Consider the following 26793-nt stretch of genomic DNA (forward strand, 5'->3'; position numbering starts at 1 on the left):
CTGATGGACAGCCGCCTCGCTTGAGTGTTTTGAAAACCCTGAATATGTATGACCAATATTGTAATTACGTTGTGATGTTTATATAGAATGAAACGAAACGATATTGTAAATTTAGTCTTTCGGTGAAACATATGCTGGTGCTGATCCTCCAAACACCTCTATTCTATTAAGAAGACTTTTTGTGCCAGAGATGCTCTGTCTGACGCCTGCCATCTTTCTGAATATATAGACCACACGTGTAACAAAGTGCATGTGCGGAGCTACAGGATATGAGGGTACAAGAAACAAGGAAATAAGGATACAAAAAACAAGGCAAAGGGGTGTATTCCCACGTCCTCCTCTGAAGAGCAGCAATTAAAATTCACAGCTGCTGGCTGCCCAGATGTTTCTTGCGTTTAGTGCTCCGTAATATGCATCAGAATATATTGTATGACTGCAGTTTCAGTAAACTAGACAGCTTTGTATTCTAAATTCTGCAGACTAAATCCAGTGTGTATATTTTTTCTTCAGATTAGCTTCCCTTCCTCCCTCCCACCCTCTTCATTTGCTTGGGGCATTTGCAGTTCGGAAACAAAAGACATTTCCAGCTCAGAGTTTAGCTGTATCAGAGTGTAAGTGCAGGTCAGGTCTGATTTATGTGGCACGTCTGATAAGCAGGAAAGGAGAGCCTGATGAGGGGTTTGGAAAAGCTGGTGAACTTGGCTTGACTTATGTCTTCTGTTTTGTAGGCAGCCAACGTCCCTTTGGTGTCAGAACTTGCCATCGATGACATACACTTTGATGACTTTTCTCTTGACGTTGACGCCATGATCACAGCTGCTCTCCGGATGTTCATGGAGCTGGGGATGGTGCAGAAATTTAAAATTGACTATGAGGTAAGATATTCTGACAGGGTGATCTGTCCGGGACAACATGGTAGCCAGGTTTCCCAAATGCAACTTAAGGTTTCCCAAATGCAAATGATACTACTCAGCCTGCACGCTCATGGGATTACCGTGAGAACCCTGGGAGGTTTGTGGAAGGACTTTGAGTGGTGGAGATAACTCAGACGTAAGGCATTGTTTTGATAACAGCCCACTGGAGACACATCCAACCACCTGATACAACCTCTCCCTTCCCATTTCAGACACTGTGTAGGTGGCTGTTGACAGTGAGGAAAAATTATCGAATGGTTCTGTACCACAACTGGAGGCATGCCTTCAATGTGTGCCAACTGATGTTTGCGATGCTAACAGTAAGTGTGTTCGGTGGCGGTGGAACGTCATCTGTCATTTGTATGGACCTAGAGGCCTTCTCCTTCGCATTTCCATTTCTCTGACAAATTGCCACGTGATTTATTTTACACTGGAACTTACCTGCCCTGGTTATGGGAGTATATATTTCACAACAACTTCTGGGCTTGAAAGCAGCAAATTCGCTGACACCTTGAAGCAGGTGTAGTCTTGGCATGATTGCTTGAGCCTCTTTTCAATGTTTTATCTTGGGAAACTGGTTCTTTTTACAAAAGAAATGCTTAGATTTTCAAAGGAATCTTTTTGCACAGGATATGGGCACGAGTAACAGAACAAAGGGATCGCTGGATAAAACTCTCTCGGCTGGTGGAAAGTCACAGCCGGGGCGTGTGGAAACATTACCCACGGGAATATGAAAATCCTGAGAGAACGCTTATCTGTGAGATGCCCACGGTGGTCACGGGAAGGAAATAGTAGAGCAAATGCTGTTAGGGCGCAGGGGCACACGAGGCTTAAAATCTCTGTTCTAAGGTCTGTCACCCAGGGAAGGTGGTAGTCTGGTTTTCGGAGATGGTTAGAGCCACTGGCCAGAGGGTAAGCCTTGGAACTTAAACTAAAAGCAAATGTTTGTGGCAAAGATTAAAACCAAATCTCTTATTCATCTCCATTTACTGGCAAGAAATAAGGCTTGTTTTGGCCTTATTTCCACTTATACTGTTAAACTGTAATCAAGTAAAATGTTTTCTGGCTTAAATATATTGGCTTCTCTGGCCTCTTGGTTTTATACACATACACATATGTATGTAGATGTACATATACGTACATATGTTTGTGTGTATAAACATATTTACCATACAAAATAGAAGAGAACACAAGTTTTAGATTATTAGAACATAAATCTAGGGGCACCTGGGTGGCACAGCGGTTAAGCGTCTGCCTTCGGCTCAGGGCGTGATCCCGGCGTTGTGGGGTCGAGCCCCACATCAGGCTCCTCTGCTATGAGCCTGCTTCTTCCTCTCCCACTCCCCCTGCTTGTGTTCCCTCTCTCACTGGCTATCTCTATCTCTGTCGAATAAATAAATAAAAATCTTAAAAAAAAAAAAAGAACATAAATCTAAGTACCTCACATCTTTGTACCCACACTAAAATTTAAACCCAAAATAAGGAACTCCAAATGATACACATTTTCCTTTGGCCAAATGAACAAATACTGCTCTGCTCCTTCCTTATGAAATCTCCGTCCCATTCTCTCCTATTAAAATTGTACTCATCCTTGAAGGCACTGATCTATGCCAGTTTTTCCACAAAGTCTTCCCCTTTCTCCCCAAGAATCAGTAATTACTTCTGTCTGTGTGCTGTGTCTAGTACAACCTGTCTTTCTTCCTGCTGTGTATCTTACGTCACAGAGCCCTCATTTTGCTATAGAGTCAGCAGCTTGAGGCTAAAGAGATCATTTCTTATTCTTTCAACAACATTCACTTGCTTGCCCAACATTTATTTACTGAGGGCCTTACGAGCACTTTGCACGCCCTCATACGCTTGGTAGGTTTTCAACAGATGTGTGTTAGATTAACTTGAACTCCAGTGTGCATACAGCATAAGGAGATGGGACCAAAATGTCTTCACTTTTACACTGGAGGACTTCTGTTTTGGATCCTTAACCACTTAAGGAACAAACAATGTTGCTTAAAGTAAAATAAAATTAAAAAAAAACACTTTCATTTTGCTTTTCCATATCAGATCTCAGTAGGCAAGGAATCATTTTCTGTGTGCAGAGTTTATGTGTCTGGCTCACAGGAGACATTCAATAAAGAAAGTGTTAATCTGTTATTTTGGAGAACCTATGGATTTATGGTGAATTGCCAAAAATAAGTCAGCAGGAGTCTTGTTCAACGAAGGGAAAAAGGAATGGCCTTGCTATTATAAGTTAGAGATGTCAAAGACAGAAACAGACTTCTATGACAAGCTTTAAAATAGTCGGGGTGGGGGAAGTTAGCAAGAGCAGTGGGGTCAGGGAGGACACTTAAGAGTAAAAGGAAATACATACCCAGTTTTCTTTAGTATATGTTTCCAAAATATAGACAATCTTGCTCCTTTTCAGGAACTAGAAGAAAGCAGAACTCTCAGACTCTGTTATTACAACAGGGGTATTCATCCTGCCAGAATATTTCAAGGGTATAGTTATTTTTGCAAGTCTGCTCAGCAACCTTGAAGAGTAGCCCTGTGTGAGGAGGTTTGGGTTTTGTTTTTGTATTAATGCTAGCTCAGAAAGGGGAGAATTCTTTGTTAAATTTCCCACCCTGGCTTTGAAAAGAATACACTGGTGAATGTTATTTTTTCTCCCTCACATTGAATTGAGAAGCCACATCTGGAAAAGATATTATTTCCTGCCCGTTAAATTTTGCTGAACTTGACTAAGGGTTACAATAGGTTGAAAATGTCAACTTTTGTCCCTAACACAAGCAGTCTCTTCAACTTGACCATGGGCAACCTGATTAATAAAAATTTTTTAGCTAAGAAAATAATTACAGAGATGAAAAAAGATTATTTGATCAGTGAAGAAAAAAATGAATTTAATTTACTCCTCAGTTCTAATTTCTGGAATATGACCTCAGCTTATGGCAAAATTATAACCTACTCATTTCCATGAATGGGCATTAATGCTTCAGATACTCCTGAAGACTAGTAGGGGCTTTCACTGTTCTGTTCTCATTAATGACTATATTTGCATTCTAGTTATCTCATATTCCATTTCCATGTATTGAGTGAGAAACAAAATTTTCTCTTAATGTATTAAAAAAAAAAAATTACCATACACCAACCACCACTGGATTCATTCTGCCTGAGTCACAAAGACAGAAAGCATGGCACACATATGTTGAGTTTTCCTCTAGATGGCGCTCCAAGGCAAAGTTTCCCAGCCAGTTGCCAGGAAAGAAAAACGTTAACCAACCTTCCCTGAAAGTACTTCTTTTCTTCTAGGACAGAAGATAATGAGGCACACACACCCACACTCTTTTATTAAAAGAGGCACCAACAAAGCCAGTGTGTCCAAAAAAAGCCCCTCCTATCAGGTCTATATTCTGACTGCTTTGCCCACAGAGCTGTTAGCAGGAATAATCCAACACTTTCCATGTGACCTTACATATGTGCGTGTATGTATTTTTCTAAGCCCATTGTCTGAGAGTGGGAAGAGCAAATTATGACACCATGTACAACAGGACAAGCAAATAGTAAATCTACATACCAGCTTCCAAACCTTTAACCCTAAAATCATTTTGAACATGAAAAATGAACTTACTGACTCAGAATTATGTTTTGCAAAAGTATTCAACCTCATGTCTAGGTAACAAATAGGTTTTGTTCCTTTACAAGGAAAAAGAATGAACTGCTTTGAAGAATAAGCAATTTGATACAAAACTGTGGAAATTTAGTTCACAGGGAACCCTGCTAATGACTTACTAATTTATTCCATGCCTCTGGCCTGATGTTCCCAATTTTGAAATGAAAGCTTCAACATTATTCTTCGCTTCCAAAGAGATATTTAGGTAGTTAGAATTTACCAAATATTTTTAATTCCTTGGATAAATACAGCACATAGTGCCGGTTACTATTGGGGGCCACAACAAGGAATAAAAACCTGCAGATCAAGAATAACTATACAAATTCTATTTATGGAAGCTTGTGGAATAAATATTCCATTAAGCACATACATAATGAACAATGAGAAACACATCTCTTCTATTCACAATGCAGACCAGATAGAGAAAACGACCGTGCTTTTGTTTGTATTCCGTGGAATAAAAGGTATGCGGTGACGCCAAGGTTGCAGAGACATTTTTCGGTTTTATAAATGATGTATGAGTTCTGACAGATTCCCCGGGGGTGGGGGGAAGGTTTCCTTAATAGTCAGTGTTCTTTACTATCCCATAAATGTACTCATTAGCACCTTGGGCCATGCCCTGCATCCTGGAGGGCTCAAAAGAGATTCATTTGAATGAGTGGATTTAGTTGAGGGTAATATTATTCATGTTGCCTAGTGTCCAGTTTTTAAAAAAACTATAAAACGATGAACAACTATCACTGCTAGAAATCTTGTTTTTTCTTCATATCACACTAAGGTTCAGCTAGGGTTCATATAGAATATTATGATCCTGCAGAATTCACTGGATATGAAAAGAGAAGAGCACATGATCACATTAAAATTTATGGTGGTGCTGGCGGCATGGCGCCCGTGGGGGATTGCAGTTAAACACTAATAATAACCAAGTATCAGAGCAAACACATTGACACCCCCTGACATTTACTGGGGGCTTCTTAAATCTTAAATGTGGAGGTAGCGTGTTTAAGTCCATATTTGTGTTGTCAACAAGGTTATTTTCAGAGATAAGCCAAGTCATTTTATTGGTAATTCAAACTAGAGAGCAGAAGGGACGTTTAGGGAGAAAAATCCATCCTATTCACCAGCTTTAGGATAATGCGCTGTCTGCTGTTTGCCGTTTTCAGAGAAGTCCTTGATTTTTGAGATAGGAAATTTATTCTGGAAGGAGATCTGAGAAGCACAATTGGAACTCTTCCCCACTCCCTCTCCCCCCCAACTCCTCCTCCCCCCACCCCCTGGCCTCCCAAGAAGGACAGAGCCAATTAAAATTTTTTTAGATCCAATTAAATTTTTGAATAAAATATTTTCACTAAGTAACCAGAATCCTAATCTCAACAAAAATCCAATTTTTTTTTTGTAGATTGTCACATTGGGAGGTCCAGAGAGATCTACATGTTTTGTTCTGTAACTGACTGTAATAGTAACAAATAATAATCATGTTTATAATCATCAAACATCATTTTCACATTGTACTTCCTTTTCATGTCATTAGTAACTACTATATTTACTTGAAAATAAATGGCAGCATCATCATAACAATGCGATAAAATCTGCATGTTAGAAAAGCCAGTTCTTTAATCTTCATGTAGGTATGTCTTGACTTCCAGTGTAACTTTAAAGATGGCAAGTTTTCAATTTAGGAAAGGAGTGATTTTCAGCATATTTGCAGAATATCAGCACTGGGCACTAATCAATTTAAATACTGTGCTTAAATTACATTTAAGAGTCCTGCCTTTTCATCATTTAAGAAGGTTTCCATTTTTCTTCTCTCTGGCCACCTCTGAGAGCCCCAATTAGGCACTCCATGCTTCTAGTTGACATTCCCTTTATCCACATTTATTTTATAAAAGGAAAAAGGCAAAGCCGCACATAATTAAGAACCCGGTGTGCTAATAACCAAACATACAATTGGGCAGAAGGATAATCCAATCCATTTCCTCACACAGGAGAGTAACCTCCATAACTCACTTTAAGCGCTGCCATTCATGAGTTATGGGTCATTCCCTTCCTAGTGAAAATAAATTCTCCCGCACCGTCAGGCAGAGCTGGGTATTTTTCTTAGGACATGTAAATTGTAAAAGTGTATGAACATAATCACGTCCGGCATTTCGGGGCGCGTATAACCTCCCGCTCATGGACACAGACTTGTGAGGAAATGAATGTGGTTTCAGGGCTCAGTCTGCCTTGTTACAATATAGGATTTTTGATTAAAGGGAATTTATTCTTGAGATTTTTACGGTGTTGGTAAACTGCTCAATCTGTCGCTTTGTGTTTTATGACACCAGCCGAGTCCTCCAGGTCAGGGAGACCCGGCAGCAAAGCCAGGGTCATTTATCACAGCCTCCATTCTCCTCGGTTTATAACTTAGTGATGCACTTCCGTGGGGCTGGAAACTGGCACTTCAAGCTGTCAAGTTGGGAGCTTTAAAAAGTTTTAATTCTTCATGAGTCCGGTGTTTAATTTTGGCTCAATGATGGCTAATAAAAATTTGGGTAAGCTTTGAAGAGCCCTCATAGTCTTGAAATTGATCACCCTGGCTTCTCGTACTTGGAGAGGTCTGTCTCTGCACAATTCATGTCCACCAAGGGCTCTGCCTCATTTTCTGTGTTCACAAACCACATGCTGTATTATATTCAGTTCACTAGTAATTTATCACAAAATATAAACTACCTTTCTTAACATGAACAAAAATCTCTGCCCTCAAAATATCACAAAGCACATATATTTTTAGTGTTGAAAGCTAAGTCCTTAAGAGTCGAATATGCTTTCTCTTGTTTCTTTTTAAATTACAACGTGTGCTGCATGCATGCAGATATGTAGTTCTTGTATTATCTAAATTGAAGTAGAAGCTTTGTTTTTTCCAAGTCTTATTAAGATACCCACTCTGAAATTTTCCTTATGCCATTTGTATATCTTTTTACACATTTTATCAAAGTATGAGGGCAGAGATATTTGACCAGTTTTTGTTTGACTGCACCGGGACATCTTGGGAATGAAATAAAGAGTGTTGACAGATGCTGGAGGTTTGCTTTGAAAGACTCTAGCACAGGAGCAAACAAAGCAACGCATGTGAACAGACAGATGAAACAGGACCAGCAAACCACAGATTCTGTTGAAGTTGAATAATGAATACGTGGGGGTTCATTATAGTATTCTACTTTTTGTATGCTTTTAACTTTCCAAAATGAATAATTTTTTAAATTATGATAATAGGTAGGTTAAAAATTAAGTCTTGGAAGTGGTTAAAAAGTAACTCCATAAAATTTACTAAAATCCACCCATTTTTTTTCATGCATCAAACATTCATTCACTATATGTAATTACACCAGACAGATCACTGAGTTTTGCTCCCTCACCTTTCTCAGACTTACATGGGCAAACAGTTGCAACATTACTTGAGTTTGAGAGTCACAGTATATCCAAAATATGACTTAGGTTTTACTGTTTGACAAGTGCCTTTAGAGGCTTCTGGTTGTAGCAGAGAGTATTTCAATGTAGACTGTAGGATTTTCCCAACTCTTAGCTTGGTAAGGAAAGGGTCATTATAGATTTAAATCAGTATTTGGCTGCATTCATCTGGAGGAGAAACAGAAGCAAGTTTGATCAAAACTACCTCTAGTCCTATGGATAATTAGACAAACTATAAGTGGTTTGTGTTACATTACATGCTTTGGTGAAGGGGACGTGTAAACATAGTGCTGGACGGTGGTCCCCTAACAGCTGGAAATGTTCTGGTCTCTGGACCTCAGAAATGGGGCTAAAGTGCCTCTTTTTCAGCTCAGCACACCCAAATACTGGCAGATGAAGATTACTGTAAATTCCTAAGGGGTATGACCATTAAATCTGGATGATCTGGTTTGTGCAGTAGGGTTTTTTCCCCAGTAGGGGATTGTGGCTGTGAATCCCTGTTCTCTTCCCCATTGAGTTTTCATCACAAATCAGCCCTGGTTGGCAGAGATAGGAACCTATTTTAAGAAGATAGGATATGGCATCAAGTAGTATAAATGTAGTCATAAGCACTCTTGGTAAGCCATTGAAATCTGCTTCCATCTTAAAGCTCGAGAAAGTCCTATATCTAAACTCATTGCTTTGGAGCAATTGAATAGGTTGATGCCCGGTCAGCCTGCTCCTTGGATTTGTATGTTGAGAGGTAGCCATTCCATCTTGAAGCCAACAAAACAGAGTCCCAAAGAGAAACATGCTGGGCTTGCTGTTCACTCCCATGGAGGCCAAACACGTACCTTAGCAACTCTCACCACTCTGATGCACCCACACTGGGCGATGTGCTCAATCGGGAGGGGGACTGAAGGCACCCTTCTCATGGAACCTTTGGTTCTTGCTCGCAGATCTAGGTTTCACAGATAGACATGAGCATCTTTTATGTGGCATTTACAATGAAACCCTCAAAGAGTGCCCTTTGGCTAAAGTAAATTTGATTTTAATAACATATCAAACAAAGGCCCCAGAGAGTAACCATGCAACACTCTCCACACCAGAAATTAAGAAAACCAGAAATTAAATGCTTCTCTGAATGCTGCATTTCGGCCCCAAGCTCACATCACTTCGAAGTTGAAGTCATCTATAGGTCAACTGAGATGTGACACAGATAAGGGACGTGGTGTGCAGATTCTTCTAGAGGGGCACTTCCTTGAGAAACCATGTTCTTCTAAACACCTTGGAATGGTCTGAGCTCTTCTTACCCAGAAAAGAGAGAAAGATGAAGGGGAGAAGAAAGTCTCTACAAAATCTAGTCATGTTCTCCCTCAACTTTAGCCAATCCACTGAGGGCTCTGCTCTAGTGCCTGGCTGTCAGGATCCTTGGAGGAACATTTGGAGCCAAGAACCTTCAGTTTGGAATTTCTGCGATCATTAGGAATTCCTAGTACATCATTGGATTCCCTCCCTCTTAGTCTGCACCTGCTAGATCTTGAAATCAACAGGAAGAACTCAGGAAATCCCTCATCACTGAGTACCTCCGACACCAAGGTGCAAAAACTAATGCGAAGGCAGACTTTCTGGCATCACTCTCTCAGCTTCCCATGCCAGAGCCGAATACATGGCAAGGGGCTTGCAGTGCATAATCTACCATCTCCAGAAACAGAGCAGGGGTGGCTGACCTCTTCCAACATTACTCTTTCCTACAAAACACAGCCAGTGCCGTGATGGTTTCTCACTAGAAAATGGACCTTCATGGCTCTGCTCGGGCTGGCACACGGCAAGTCCAAACTGAACGTGTGACAAGGGGCAGGGATCGTGCCTGTGTTCCTCAGTGCACTCTTTCTGGTGGCTGGAACAGTGTAAATGCTTCATAAATATTTGCTCAATGAATCAATGAACAGTATCTCCCTTAGAAGGTTCTTGTAAGGATTAAATGAGTTAATGGATTTGAAGTATTTAGAACAGTGCCAGGCATATGCTAAGCGCTATAGAAGTGTTAACTATTGTTAGTATTATCCCAAGCCTTTTCTCAGATATGAAATCATTATCCACAATACCAGTTGCTTGATATATAATAAGCACTTAATAACATTTGTTAAGTGAATGAAGCCTCTATAGCACCATCTATATTGTGATGATATTATGGCTCTTGTTTTTTAGACCTTTTTGGATTCTACAGAGCCACAAAGCAACAATCCACGATTTCCTCCATTCACTACTATTGTAAGGGGTCAGCTTGGAAATGGTAGTATATCCTAGCTGGTTTAAATTTTATGTTGACTAGATGATAGGAAATTACTGGGTAGCCTAGGGTGCCCTGTGAATCAATCTAATTGTCTGGGTTCTTTGAATTCCGGTGAGTATACTCTCTGGTGGCTGGGAGTAGGATTATCCCAGCATATATGTTTTAGTCCAAAAAAGGACCATCATTGGAAGCCTGCTCAGAGGGTAGTCCCAGGCTTTTCTGGAAAGGGTGATGTGAGAACTGGGTCTATATGCCTTGACTATCTCTTTACTTAGATATATTGTATTCACTGCTTTACATTTTTTATATGGACTGTGAGGGAATACAGGTGAGAAAATAGATTAATGTAAAGGTCAATAAAACCCATAATTATTGGGTCAGGAACAGAAAAGATATAATTGTCTTTGAAAATAAAAGAATAAAATAGAGTCAGGCATAGGATAAACACATTACAATATACTTTCCACTGCCACTGTGTTCTCTTTTGAAAGTATATTGTCCTCAGCAGGCAGTTGACTTTTTCTCCTCAACGTGGGTAAGCGTAGGTCTAAATGGAGAGGGTGCAAAGGAAGATGGATGTGGGGGGGAGGGGCAAACAGACACTTACTGGCAGGTGGACACTTTTCAAGCCTGATGATTCTCAGAAACCATTTACCAGGCAGCTTTAAATCACAGTCAAGAGATAGGTACTGCTTCAGTAATTCGGGTATCACGGTTGAGAGAGGTAAATGTGTTCTGTGTGACTGTGAGTGTGCTATACTTCAGGGATTCTTTATTCTGATGATCTAGAAGTGGGCTCCATGGTCTTTGAACACCATAAACTTATAGAATAATTTCTGGGAAGAGGAACCATGATTTTTATCAAATTCTCAAAATTATCCATGATCCAAATAGTTTAAGACCTAGATGTGGATTCCCAGGAAGGGGCAAGGGAGATGGGGGGAGAAGACGGGCTGCATAGAACATTATAGTAAAATATATTCCATCATATTATATAATGGATGATAACTGATGGCTTGAAATGACTCAGGATTCTGATTGTGAGTCTATTAGAGGCATTCAGTTTCAACTTCTAATTAAATTTCTAGTCTAATTACCTTACTTTAACATTATCCCTCTTCTTACTATTCTAATTCATCAGCTTATTCTTTTTTTTTTTTAAAGATTTTATTTATTTATTCGACAGAGATAGAGACAGCCAGCGAGAGAGGGAACACAAGCAGGGGGAGTGGGAGAAGAAGAAGCAGGCTCATAGCAGAGGAGCCTGATGTGGGGCTCGATCCCAGAACGAAGGCAGACGCTTAACTGCTGTGCCACCCAGGCGCCCCTCATCAGCTTATTCTAATCAATAGTATTTTCACAGGCAGACCCTCTGTAAATTTTAGTGCAGTTCTATTGTTTTTCACAGCACTGATTTCCACAGTATTCTGGATAATTATTTCATATTTGATAGGCTTTCAGGATTTACTTATTATTAGCAAGATCCAAACCCAACAAAGCTGACTTATAGTTTCAAGATGACAGAGATGACAAAGACCTTTACACTCCTTCCTTTCAAAATCGCCCCCAAAAAGCAAGAAGATCAAGAAATGGATACACACTCCATATGTTATGGAACCATAATATATGAAGGCAGAAAATGGAGAGAGGATGGCTCATAGCTTAAAAGAGAAAAGGAAGATCTGACCCAAGTGACTTCAAGTTGAGGGGATAGAGGAAGTGGTGCACGTGAGAAACAACTCCCCAGAACCTATCAAGGCTCAGGAACTGGAAGCATGAGATAATTTTTTTAAATGGGGTGAAGTGGAGTGAGGGGGTGCTGAAAACTCTGAGTCCTCAAGTCTTCACCCCTTCTCCATGTAGTCAGAGGGCTACTCTTCCCCTCACCTATGCAGGAAACCATATTTGCTGGAGAAACTAAACTCCAGGACTTGAGGACACCAGCAAAAGAAAAGTTACGGTGAGGTACACCCTGAAAATGAGAGAATTAAGTGAAAGTCTACATTCTCAAAGATAAGAAGATACAGTTCTCTTTTTTCAAAATGCCAACACCCATGTTTATACCATTTCCAAGCAAGAGATTGGCAAGTCCAGAGAAAATGAGTTTAGATACTGACATTTAGGGATCTCCAACAAAAGACCAGCTGGCCATCTGTTCAAGGTGGTAAGGCCCAGAAATCTATAGACACCACCCCCACATGCTGGTGTGTGGTGAACATTGTAATGCTTTACTTTTATATGAGTAGACACTCAAGGATTCAGGTGTCTGAGGGAAGCCAGCAAACACAGAGAAAAGGAGCGCAGAAGAAATGGGCAATCAAGGAACAGAAGAGAATTTCAGAGGAATTATAATTATTATCTTCAAAAAGATGAGACAATAATGCATCCATGAGAGAATAGCATGCTATGAGAAAAGGAGCAACAGATAAGAAAATGCTTATATATTACTACTCCTGGAAAGTAAGAGGAAAAAGTCAATACGAAGAAATCAATACAGGAAGTCCAATGTCCAACCAACTGGAGTTCCATCCAAATAGGACCCAAAAAATACTGAAAAGGAAATTATTTTTTAAAATAATAAGATTACAAAAACATTGTACTGAGGAAAATGAGCCTCCAGGTTAAAAAGCCTCACCAAGCAAAACGATGGGAAAAAAAGTTCCAAACCAAAGCACATCTTTGTGAAATTGCCAAAACTCTGGGATGAAGAGAGGATTCTAAGAAAGAGAAAATCAAATAACATCTAATTTGTTAGGAATAAAAATTGGGTATACTTCTCAAAAACAGCTTCAGAAGTTAGAAAACAATAGAGCAGTCTTTCAAAATTCTGAGTGGAAATGTTGCAACCTAGAATTGTAGGGGAAGCTAACAACAGAATAGAGAAGTAAAGACATTTTCAATCATGCAAAGCTTCAAAAGTTAATGCACTCCCCAGTATTGAAAAGTGAACACCCTTTCTCATGAAATCACTGGCAGATGTGCTCCTGCGAAATGAGGGAGGAAATGCAGGACCCTGGAGGTCAACCCCAGGACAGGAAAGCTGGCAGCCCACAGAGAATCTAGACCAAAGAACAGGACCAGGCTACAGCAGGGAGTCCCCATGACAAGAAGGCATCGAAGAAATGCTGTGACCCTTTGGAGAGCTGTGTAGGATGTGAGAAGACTTAGATGTTTAAGGAATCTTAACTCCAGGAAATAAAAACATTTACATCAGAAAGGAAACAAACCTTGGATACTAGTTGGCTCAGTCTGAACACTTACTGAGTGCGGATCAGGATTGCATTGTGAGTGTGAGAGGGGAGGGAAGAGAAGAAGGGAAGAGAATTCTCACCTGTCACAAGACACCAGTGTTTAAGGGTTAAACTCTGGCACCTGGATGCTGGAAGGTTGCCCACTTCTGCCATGTACTAGCTGTGAGTCCTTGGGCACATTACTTAGCTTCTCTGTGCCTCAATTCCCTCATCTATACCTGGGGATAACAGTGGTTCCTACCTCACAGGGCTGTGGTGAGAATTAAGTCAGTTAAACAGTTGTAGAGCTCTTAGGACAGTGTCAGCACAGAGGAAGGACTATATAAGTACTTAACGAATAACCAAATGCTAATAATACAGACATACTATCTAGAAATATGGTAGGAAATAACTACCAAATTAGGGAAAGATTAGGTGCCTTTGGGAATCAGAAAGGGGGAGGGATAAGAGACTACTGTTTTTTAGTCGAAGCCTCTTACCATGATTTGATTTTTGTTTTTATTTTTTGAATAGTTAATTCAGGTAATACTTAAAGAAAAATAAAATTAACTTAAAATGAGCAGCCAACTCCAAATTTTAAAATGAAGGGGCACAAACAGCTTTGATATGGGCTATTTCATTCCCCCCACCCCTGACAATTTATTAACATTCCCATTTGCTGTGCTAGTGAAATTATGTGTATTTCTAAATGTAGCAGGGGACCCAACTTAAATTTTAAAAATAAAATTGTCAACACAGAAACTTATTATTCAGTTATTTCTGCAATAAAAACATAATTTAAAAAAAAACAAGTTTTCATTACTCTAAAAGAAGTGTCTTACAGATACGATCTAGTGGTCCAAGGTTTGGGGAAAAAACATATAGGAAAAAGGAAGCAATTTCAACCCACTTTCCCCTCCTCCTGCCCTCTGATAAAGATTTTAATAAGTAATGAATGGGAGACTTAACTAAGTAAAAGGGGGAAGACATAAAGGCCTAGAGTCAAGAAAATGCATAGACTTGTGTTTCCAGAGGATCACTTCCTCTTCTTTTTTTTTTTAAATTTTTTTATGTAAAGTTCGATGATTCATTAGTTGCGTATAACACCCAGTGCACCATGCAATACGTGCCCTCCTTACTACCCATCACCAGCCTATCCCATTACTCCACCCCCCCGAACCCCTCAGTTTGTTTCTCAGAGTCCATAGTCTCTCATGCTTCATTCCCCCTTCTGATTACCCCCCCTTTCTTTATCCCTTTCTTCCCCTACCGATCTTCCTAGTTCTTATGTTCCATAGATGAGAGAAACCATATGATAATTGTCTTTTTTTTTTAAATGACAGATAGTGAATTGTAAGAGGAGGCCCTATTTGTTGAATGGATGAATGAGGGAAGGAAAGAAGGGAGGAAGGAAGAGAGGGAGGAAGGAAAAAAAGAAGGAAGGGGAGCAGGCCCGCAAGTTTCATTATTCCCAGAGGTCTTCTTACTCTCAGGAAACGGCCCATTAATCAGTTTTCTCAAAGCCATTTCAATTTTGAGTCCATAAACATCCTTAAAAGTGTGCAGAGTTATTTACCTCGTAGACACGGTATTCCGAGGATTAACAAATGCTCGTCACATTGATGGCTAATGATTTTGAACATTTTTTCATGTGTCTGTTAGCCATTGGTATGTCTTCATTGGAAAAGTGTCTATTCACATCTTCTGCCCATTTTATGATTTGTTTATTTGTTTCTTGTGTATTGAGTTTGAGAAGTTCTTTGTAGATCTTCGATACCAGTCTTTTATCTGTAGTATCATTTGCAAATATATTCTCCCATTCCGTGGGCTGCCTCTTAGTTTTTTTGACTGTTTCCTTGGCTAGATCACTTCCTCTTCTAAACTAACCGAAGGACAGTGGAAACCAACGAACCTTGGTTCTGTAATTACATCACACTGCTCCCCAAAGATCTCACACCCAGTTTATGCATTCCGTGAGCATGCTACCAGAGGCTAATAAAAAAAGGATTCCATGCAATAATACTCCACCTGGTCCTCAATCTGCATTGCCCAATCCTCTGCCAAATCCTAGTTTTCAAGACGTACCCTGCCTTATTATCAGTATACATTAAATCTCTCCTCCAAGCTAATATGAATTAAGGTAGTCACAAGATAACTTCTCGAATATGATCATGTAGTAATTTGAGTACCTCTAAGTTGCTTCTTTTAATATACCATGTATATTTGACATGTATAATGCCATGTATATATGAAAGGTGTTTTCTTTTGCTGCCTTCATTTGGGTGGCCACTGGTGGATATAGCATTCACTTCTCAATTCTCAGGCCTCTCTTCTCCTTGTACCACTAGATGCTCATCATTGCAATGTAGAATCACAAAACACATTTTGCTCTGGGCTGCTGCCAAACTGTCACTGTATCAGGATAGTGCAGCCTCCTCTCTAAAAAGGGAACAAAATAGTCTGAACTTTGTTCTGGTATGCCAGGGTGGGCCACTATGACAGCCAGCCAATTCATCACTGTGGGGGCCTTAGGCTGTGCAACTGACCACCCAACTGACTGTCATCGAAGGGGGTGGCAGTCAATCACTTCCTTAAATGATCTGAGTATGAAAACAGAGCTGATTGTTGCTCGGCGAACGAACCTTATCCATCCTCCCTGCCCCGACTAGTGACTGTTGCCATTTTCCCTTCTTCCCAGACCGCAGGGTTTCAAGAGATTCTGACCGAGGTGGAAATTTTAGCAGTGATTGTGGGATGCCTGTGTCATGACCTAGACCACAGGGGAACCAACAATGCCTTCCAAGCTAAGTAAGTGTTCTAATTGTTGTTATTTTAATGCATTTGCCTTTCTGTTCAGAGCCAAAGGTGACGAGTGCTAAAGAGTAAAGCATTAATTTCTGGCATCCGAGGCCAAGGCCATGCAGGCTTGGGTGTGCATGTCATGCAGCTCATCCATCTTTATAATTCCCTATTCTTCTTTTAATTGCAAATTTGCCCTTCATGTCATGCTTGTTGATTTGGTCTGTCTCTGTTGACCTCAGTCAGATAACAAAGCTCAGATTTTAAAGGGCCTGTTTTTTTTTTTCTCCCAGAATATTTGCCTTCATGACATTATAAGCATCTTAGACTTGCTACTCTCAAAATTGGGTTTTAAGACTATTAAAATAAAAGTGGTCTTAGGAAATTTTATGAAGCAAAATATCTTTCTTCACCCAATAGAATCTCTTGCATGTTCTTTAATGGTGGGTATTGTATAAACTGCAGTGAAGTAAAGCGATGTGAGGAATACGGGCTCTGCTGCTCTCATCCCTCCTCCCACAGAAAGGTGGGAAACAAAGGATTGCATCAGGACCGAGGACGTGTGAGCACATAATGTACACAGAATAATCCGCCCCTAAGCAAGTTGGACTGGTCAAGATAACCATTGCTTGGTGGCTCACGCTGTGGCCAAGGCAGTAGAATGTATGGGTGTTGGAAATAAGACCGAAACCCCAATCTCCCAACTTAGATTGAGGGTCCAGTTTCAATGTTCTTTTTACTTTCCATTTGCAAACAAAATGATATCTGAGTACAGACTCTGGAGCAAAAAGTCTGTGGATGGAGAAGTTAAGGAAGGCTTCAACAAAGAAGTAAGATCACTGTCAGCTGACTGATTTCAAAGCCCCCAGACAGTTCTACCTCCACAATCTGAATGTCAACAGCCCATCGTGTGTCAACAGCACACCACTCACTTTGTTCCCCAAACATCTACCATTTGAGGCATTGGAGTCCTGGTACCTTGCATTTCCTCCTAATTGAGCAAGTGAATTTTTATCTTATACACTTCTCTATGCATCTTGGATCCTATTATAGCCCATCACTTCGACCCTTTCTTCTCAACATCCTACGATTTCTTGACCCTCTTAACATTCTGTGACATCTATTCTGCAAAAACTCAGCCCCACTTCAATCAAACAATTCAATTTCTTGCTCCTCTACCTAGACTTTTAAAAGGCTTTGAGAGAAAATGTGACAGTTGCGAGAGTCTGAGACATACCAGATACATATTGTCCCAACTCAGCTGACGGCTGTGTATTCCCCACTGATCTTTCTGTGTCCCTAGCCAGCTCTATCCCCCATTGCTCTTAGAAGTTATATGTACCAAACTATTTTCCCTCCTAAACCACCTCTTGTCTACCACCACCCCCGCACCACTCAGCAGATCACCTTGCCTCCTCCTTCACCGAGAAAATTGAGGCCATCAATTGAGCACTCCCTCAATTTCCTCCCCTGCCATGTAGAAACTTATCTGTCTGGCCCCAACCTTTCATCCTTTCCTCCTATCTCAGCCAAAGGCTGTGCTGCCTCCTTTCTGAGGCTAATCCTTCCACCTCAGCTTTGGGTGCCTTCCTTGCCCCCTCCTGCGGGACCCAAGTCCATCAATCTTCCTCTCTCTGCCTTGTGCCTCCTTCCCCCTCCTACTTGTGCTCAGCATCCTGTTAATATGAATGATTCTCCCCCATCTTGAAGAAGCCCACCTCAACCCCACTTCTCCCTCCAGCTTCCATTCTCTTTCTCTTCCTTCCTTTCCAGTCAGTCTTCTTGGAGAGTTGTCTGTACATTGTCTTCACTTCCTCAGCCCCCACCTTCCACATGGCGTCCAATGCCACCTTACCAGGGGAGGCCGCCAATGGCCCCTTTTTTCCGTCCTTCTTTCTTGGCCCTTCTTGCCCTCAGGCACAGTTTGCCACCCCCTCCTTCTGAGAACACTCTTCCTTTTGGGAGTCCCCCACCCTCCTCAGAATCAGTCTTTCCCTCTCCCTTTTCTTCTATCCCAGTGAATGGGAGCAGCAGAAATCCACAAGGCACCCAGATCTTTTTCTTAGCACCCCTCAAAGTCCACATCTCTGCATTCTTACTGTAACTGCTTCTTCTTCGAGTCTGTCCTGGATTTCTACAATAACCAGCCCAACTTCCTTCCTCTGGTCTTCCCCCTCCCTGACACTCCAGAATAATCTTTGTAATTCACAAAGCTGACTAGATCACTCTCCTCCTTAAAAGACATTCACTGGCCTCCTGTGACTTTCATGATAATATTCAAATTGTTTAGTTTACCCCTGAAGGTCCTCTTCAATTGGGTCCCTGCCCATTTTCCTGGCCCAGCACCCCCACTTCCCCCCCACCCCATCAGTGCATCAGTGTTCCAGACACAGGGGCTATTGGAGTGCTCAAGGGGGGTCTGGTTAGTCACCTCTCTCTGCTCCCCAGTATGCTGCTTCCCTTGCCTGGAATGCCCTTCTCCTTTCCCCAAAACTCATCTGAAAACATCACCCTCTGGGTTTTATTGCTGAGGTACCGTCCCCTTTGCAATTTTTTGTGCCCACATAATGCCCTCTGCTTTTTCAAAAGTATGCATCTCACTACATTTTAATTGCTGATTTACCGCTGTGTTTTTCCTTCTTCTTGAGTACCTGTGATGCATAACAAGTACCAGGAGTATAAGAAACACACAAGGAATGTTTGATGAGTGAATGAATGAATGATGAATGGATAAATGGATGAGATTTTATTTTAACTAATTTAAATATTTTAATATAGCTTTTCAATAAAGTTTCCTGATTTCTCAAACAAGTATAATCTTTTATAGATTATTATAAAACATAGTTTTTATACACATAGGTTTAATGTTGCACTAAAGACAATAGTGTCCCTGGGGCCTACTGAAGTGTAAACTGAGTGTACTTTCATTATAGGGTCTGACAATTCCTTATGTTTGAATTCCTGTGTCTGCATTTCATTATTTTTTAGGATGCCTCTCTCTCTTAGGTCAATGGCATCATTGTCAGTGTATCTTCCTTTAGCACCCTCTCTCCAGCCCCCTACCATTCTGCCACTTATGCATAAAGAAGAGATAAATGTATTAGAATTATGTTCATAAAACAAGACTGAGCACCTTGTGGGTTCTTTTTAAGAGTCAAGTGCACAATACTTGGGCTCAGATACCAATGTCCCCTCTGTGATACACAGAGAAAGCCTGTGTATCACACTGAGAGTGACGGCCCTTCTTGCTAGTTGACCTCCCAGCTCTTTGGACCAAGAATACACACCTATAATTAGAACCCAGCTAAACATATTTTATCTGCCAGGAATTTGGAATTGGATTACCATGATATTGACTCAGTCAGCTGTTGAGATCCAAGCTGCAGATCCATAGAGACTTGGGAGCTGTAGGCTGCCATTCTGGAAAAGCCATGATGACCACCTCAAGTAGACAAGAGAAACAAAAAGGGAATCTGCAGAGAGAAGAGAAGAAAGTAGATATTCAGAGAGAAACAGAAAGAAGAGATTGTACAACCTTAGAGAAAGAGAAACAGCAGACTTGATCCCTGCTTTCCACATCTCTCCTCCCTTTCCAGGAAACTCAGCCACATTTGTGGTAATTGGGCTCCATCCCAGTTCCTTTTATCCTTTAATCAACCTTCTCCTTAGTGAAGCTGCTTCTAATTGTTCTTTGCAGCTAACAGTCCCAGAGACCAAGAGAACTACAATTTGTTTTTTCCTACCTCCAGTGCTCATCAACATACCTATAGGGTAGATATTTTTGTCTCCATTTAACAAGGAGGGCCTGAGCCTCACGAAAGTAATTAATTTGCCCAAATTCATACATCCAGGATATGGCAGAATGGTATTCAGACCCAGGCTATCTGATTCCAAAAGCCATTCTTTAACCACTGCATCAAACTCTCTTTCATGACTTCGCAATATTTATTTGGGACCTTTGAGCTTCCAGTTTATTGGCTGCCTTGCCATATATGTGAGCTCTGGAAAACTAAAATATATTTTGAAATCCAGCAAATCAAGACGCAGAGCCATAAAAAATCATAGAACTGACTACTAGACCTTGGTAGTCATATTTTTTTTCAATACCTTAATTTTACAAAAATGGAAACTAAGGTCCCCAATCTCAAGTGACTGGTGTAATATTAAACAACTTTCAACAAATGAGATAGATATTAAGTTGATGATATTAGAATTCAGTGGGTTTTTTTTGCATCCTTATGCCACATGATCAAATCTACCTGTTCCAAGATAACCTGACGTGTTTCCTCGAGACAGTTAATCTTGTACACAATTTACCAGCTCCCGGGATGTCCATCAGCCCTGCCTCTAACTAAGAGAGTCACTTTTGAACTTGGGATACCAAATGCCATCACCACCCAACCTCAGTTAAAATTTCCTTCAACAGTGAATACTGAAAGAGAACTTTTTACATCACGGGGAAAGGATTATCTTTTTATTGATTAGAATAAGACTTACTCAGTTAAGTGTGACATTGTTTAGAAAAGCCCTAAGAACAAATCTAATCCTTATTTCCTTTGTTATTCCACAATAATTGAGTGCTTTTTTGTGCAAGGCTCTGTGCTAGGCATTGTGGGAGACATAAAGATGTATAACAAACAGTCCCTTCCCTTAAAATAGTCACAGTATAATTCCAACCTTTCAAGGGATGTGGAAATGGGATTTAAATGCACCAATTATTATGTGGCAAAGCATACAGTACCTTTTATTCATATATAAGGCTATAAAGAAACAGGAGACATTTAGCAAGGGACAAATTACTATATAAAATGCAAAATGCCTCTACAATAAAAAGTTGTGACTTTAGTTATAGCATAATATGATTTATTCTCTTAGCCTTTCTGATGAGTGAACCTTTGCATTTTCATATTTTATTCTTAATTTTTAAGTATTGGAGCACGTGCAGTGAATGATCAATAGGTAGAGAGGGCCACCATCCCACCACGCTTGGCAAGTGCTCTGTGAACACCTCTCTCCTGTTTTCTCCAGGGACCGCATTTCCCACTCATCCCCCTCTCCATTACCGCTGCCCCCGATGATTAAATATCAGTACCAAGCAGCTTTGTAGTATATTCTCCTAGGAGACTTCTTCTATTCATTTCTAGCATAATCTCTTATACTCATTTATTGGGAATGAAAACCCATCTTGTCGCTTTCGGCCAGGTCCCAGAAGTGAAATCCTGGGGCACATTAATCTGCCGTGACAGCCTAATCCCATTCCTCACCACCTCCTAGCAATTCTCAATTTCCTAATTACCTTTCATAGTTTTCCTTTTAAAACTTTCCCATAAGCCACGGCCACACACTTCCATTACATCTCTCTTCCAAAGAATATGCACATCTAGCAAACTTATGCACGTTTTTGCACATTTATTTTTTTGCTCCCTGTGCAAAGTGCTGAATGTCTGTAGGGAAAGAATTTTCACTTCGACTTTTCTTTTTAATAAGTCTCTCCTTGGTGTGTTGCCTATCCAAAAATGAAAAACTTTAGTATGTCCAGATAACCTAATCAATAATGAGCATCATGAATAATCACATGTATAAGTATTCCCGTGCTTATGGAATTTGGATATATAATATGGATATCCACAATTTGGAGCTATATATAGCTATATATAGCTCCATTGTTTGGATATGTAGTATTTTTGTAATTACAGTATGTGTGCCCCAAAGCTCTTATATGATGGGTATAACTTAACACAGACAATTAAAATGAGGGCTGGTATTAAAGTTCATTTTTTCCATATGCAATTTAAGTATCTTTTTCATATTTTACATGAAAAACTGGAAGTATACCTTTACACAAAGTATATTACATGAAAGACATGGCCTCTTAAAAAATGGTTTTATGGAAAGTTCCCCACCTGCCAAATCACAATGTATTTTCACATATTGGTACCATTGGGAAATCCTACAATAAAAAACAGTTTTAACTTTTGAACCAAGCATTTTCCAAATATATTTGACCATGGGACCTTTTTCATTTCTGCCCATATGCACGTATGTATGTAATGGCAGGATAGGCAACATCCTCAGTGAGAATTGGCCCGAGAGAAAAAGCACCAAGGGGTTTTGCGGTCTTAGAAAAACTGACAAAGCCCAAATCTAATAGTGTAAACAAAGGCTCCATATGGAAATGGAAGCATTCTTGCTTATATGATTTTACTGTAGAAAAGTGAAAGTAGATTTAGTCCCATGCTCTATTCTATGAACACTAAGACGGCACCTTGCTTGCAGAAAGGTGAGCATTATTAGTGCAAGTCTAATCAGAGAATGTCTCCTACACAATTATAGGAGAGTGTGAGCTTCCTGAGGGCAAGAGCCAAGTCTTACATATCTTTGTATTCCACATGCCTGCAGCCTGGCTTTGTGAGAGTCATCAATACTTGTTGGGTGAATGAATGATAGATGAATGAACGAATGAATCACAATGTCTTTCTGCACTTTTGTAACCTTAGTCTGCTTCAGTCGCAAAATCTACATATTTTTGTGATGAACTCAGTATTGTGTGAGAGTCCGGAGAATGTAAGATGGAATTACAAAGGGAACAAAGACGAAGCCTGCTGTTGAAGATGCTCATACCCAGCCGGTCACGTGGCTGCATTTGTACAAACGCCCGAGGGGATTTCTGACAGCATGCAGCACTCAGAAGCCCTATGGATCTGGGGAAGAGGGAGAGGAGCAATGTAGGAGACACCAGAAATATTTGTTAGACGGTATCCCCTAGTTAAGGGAGGAAACATCCCACTGATCCTGAAGAAAGAAAATATAAAGTAATTTGTGGTCATCTAGATGGTTTAGCTTTTGTGAGGTGTGCTAAACCAACATGGTAAAGGAAGAGAGGGTATTTCGCATTGTGACCTTAGCTTGTATCAATGACTGTTACCAGGATTCACACCACTAAGTGAGGTGTGTCTGGGCATGGCCGCTTACTAGAAACAAATCCCAGGAATCTGAGCCTGTGGTTAGCAGTTATACAAGGAGAATTCTGCATTAAATTTTGAAATCTTCTTTCATTGATGACAACGAGCTTGGCAAAAATGGAGACTCAGTTGCAGGAATGAGAAAGGTATCTTTCTCATGATGCAAGGAGAAGAAACTTACAAGCTTGGATTCCAGTCCAGAACTGGTACCTACCAGCTTTGTGACCTTGGAAAAGTTGTGTAACTTTTCTGAGCCTTGGTTCCCTAACACCTATTTCGTGGTTGTTGTCAGGACTAGATGAAATGATATATTAAGTTGTTAATATTTTGCCTAGTGTATGGTAGGTAGGTATTCATGATAGCTTTTATTATTAATGACATTATCACAAAATATGCTAACACACTTATGACTGTCAACTTTCCAATTCAAACTATGATCTCTAGCCATACCACTGTAAGCTTATTAGCCAAGCAGCTAATATTTTTAAGCACCTGTTCCATGCCAGGCAATTGGATGTGACATGTGCATAAAACATCCTAGAATTTCAAAAGCCAAAACAAAGGCAGTGTACACTTTGAAAAACCTATTTTCATAAAAATGAACTGATAGAAAATAGTAACTAAGATTAAATATTAATTAATCACTGATTACTAAGATTAGCCTAACAAATTTTCACTTATTAAATGGTATGGATTAAGGTAAGATATAAAGAAATGACACGGGGTTAAAATCTAGTTTCCTCCTTACCAACTCTATTCATAATAATCTCTATGGAACCCTGTGCTTCCCCCAGCATGTGGTCAGCTCTGAGTCTTTGCGAGGATCACAGGTCCCTGGGCTCCTGATCTGGCTGTGATCTTGGGCTGCTTCACAGTGGAGATGGAGGGCAGCTTATGACCAAAATCCTTCACATTGCACATAAATGCAGTTCTTGCTCCTCTCATTAGCAGGGCAGACTGTGAGCTGTCAATCTCCAATGTTTCTAAGTAAAAGCTAAATTGCCCTTTTAATGTTCGAACTCCCTGGAATGAGCAGGAAAGAACACAAGGACCTGAATGGGTCATTAGAGTCCCAGGACTGCCCTTTAAACTATAGGATTCTCTGGATCTCTCTTGGCTCTTCAGATGCTCTAATTCCTAATCCACAAGAGCTGGAAAATGAACACACCTGGACATTTCCAACGAACACTTTGCTAAACTGATATTGTTGAGAATTAAATTGTTCTACCTAAGTAAAATTTACAGATAATTCAAAATAATTTTTTCAAGTATCAACATTTTCTTAAATGGAAATATATATGGGTTTTCATTGATTTAATAGACTGCAGTCTACTGTATGTCATGAATGATGACATGCCATAAGGCACTTTCAAATACCTTATTTTCATAAATAACAGGAGGTAGATAGCATTATCATAATTTTAGAGACAAAGAAGCTGAATCTTAAAGCACCCAACTAATTGTCCAAAGCTATTACCAAGAACTGGGGTCTGACTCCAAATCCAGGGAAATTTCCAGAGCTCTACCATAGATATAATGGGACTGTGGGCTGGGAAACCATAGTGGAAGCTTGTCAGCCATACATGTGAAGCAGTTAAATGGGCTCTGCCGAATATTCCCTAGGGCCTTTCCCCTGGAGCGTCACATACATTTAGTATAAGACAGTTAGTTGTTGTGCGCATTCTGAAGCTACATACGGTTTAGTTCATGAAGTGTGCCCTGATCCCCTGAGCTAGAAATTATGTCTGTTGTCCTCAGACCGTCCCACAGCAGGGATGGCTTGGACCTGGAACCTTTCTGTGGTATCTGGGTGTTTGTATTATGTGCATTATTTTCCCATATGACCACATGTCATCTTCCTTACTAGTCTGTAAATTTCCTAGCAACACGGACTCAGTCTTATTTATTGTTTTATCGTCCACAGGCTCTAGCCTAACAGATAGAAGGTTTTCAAAATGTTTCCTTCATGGGTGAGTGAACTACACAGTTTCCTGAGAACGTACGTTCTCGTGTTCCTTTGCCAAAGCAGGAAAAGCAGTTTGATCCAAAGAGCCGGTGTGGGCAAATCGTGGACAGGTGGAGAGCCCGGGTCACTCAGCCCTCTGTTCTCTTTCAGGAGCGGCTCCGCCCTGGCCCAACTCTACGGGACTTCCGCCACCTTGGAGCATCACCATTTCAACCACGCCGTGATGATCCTGCAAAGTGAGGTACAGACCGAATAGTCTGCTTCTCTCCTTGATAGAAAACCAATAAAAAATGTTTGCTACCTCTTTCTTTGTAGTGACAGAGGTAGAGACAGAGAGGGGGGACACTTTTTTTAGGCAGAGGTAGAGACAGAGAAGGGGGACACTTTTTTTAAGCCAAACGATTGTTTTTCTTGGTGGCTTTTAAAAATTCTTTCAGATGCTTGACCAAGAACCTTACTCAAAGCCTTCCTGAGCGGATTCATTTGGGTTTCATTATTGGTAAGAAGACTTCTCAGATTCACTTAGCAGAGGCGACTGCTTAGAGAGCTTGTCACCCACCAGAGTACAGAAGCCCACTGACAGAGTGACTTGATCCAAGTAGCAAATGGCCCAACGTTCCCATTTTGTGAAATCCAAAGCCATTTTAAAAGACGGTAGAAGTAGAAACAGGGCGAGAAAATTACACTTTATTAGCACAATTGAAAAAGCCATAAAAGATGAAAGAACCCCAAATTGCTGGTGGGAGCAGTCTGAAAGTGAGAATTGCAGCTAAGCTTGAGACCCAGGGCTAAAGCCATATGCCTATTTTGTTTCATGTGGCAATGCAGGAGTTGGAAATAGTTGGACTTTTGTACTTTTAGCTCTCCACAGAGAAAAAGAAAAACCACTAACTGATTCTGGCTGAGGCATCTGAGTTTTAAATTGCCAGGAAAGGATCTGTTTAATTTTCTGCAGGCGTACAGACTTTTTTTTTTTTTTTTTAGGCCAAGAAGGGATCATCTGTTCCCCATTATTTGTCAGTTCTCTAGCTGTGCCATTAATTATTATTATTATCATCATTAAGGCTCTGCTTCGCTGGAATAGCATCATTAAATATGGAGGTTTTTTTCCTCCAGCCTATCTTGAGAAAGCATGTCTTTTGCAATATCACGAAAGCCTTCTTTGACCCCATAAAGGAGAGTCAGCACTCCGGAACCCAGTGCGGCTGGGGAAGGGCAAATCCTCTGGGGGAGATGTATTTTCAGTTGGGAATGAAACATCAAGGGTTAGGCTCTCAGTAACCCTGACAGAAACCAACATGCCAGCATCTGCAGCTCTGGAATTTTCCTATGTAAGCCATGTTTTAGCCTAGCGCTGTGGAAGAGGGAGGGAGGGAGGGTTAGGAGGAGCTTGGGTGCAGACTGTCTTTTCTGTACTGGCAATATGATGGGCTTACACCTCTGATCCCAGAAGCTGCCCCCTCCGTAATAACAGGGATTGTAAACAGGGCGTTAGGGTTTTCCCGGAAGGTCATTTGTTTGTTTCCTGGGAAAAACAAA

General features: G+C 40.6%; 1 protein-coding gene across 1 annotated transcript in view; it reads left to right on the forward strand.

Moving 5' to 3' along the window:
* PDE11A (phosphodiesterase 11A) overlaps positions 1 to 26793 on the forward strand; it is a 357140-nt gene that overhangs the window by 268743 nt on the left and 61604 nt on the right. The window contains exons 11-14 of the mRNA XM_008687179.2: positions 729 to 875; positions 1127 to 1234; positions 16226 to 16335; positions 25405 to 25495. Coding sequence (XP_008685401.2) covers positions 729 to 875; positions 1127 to 1234; positions 16226 to 16335; positions 25405 to 25495 — 456 coding nt within the window. The remainder of the gene's footprint in view (positions 1 to 728; positions 876 to 1126; positions 1235 to 16225; positions 16336 to 25404; positions 25496 to 26793) is intronic.

The sequence above is a fragment of the Ursus maritimus genome, unplaced genomic scaffold (genome assembly GCF_017311325.1).
Source record: "Ursus maritimus isolate PB19 unplaced genomic scaffold, ASM1731132v1 scaffold_1, whole genome shotgun sequence".
Lineage (NCBI taxonomy): Eukaryota > Metazoa > Chordata > Mammalia > Carnivora > Ursidae > Ursus > Ursus maritimus.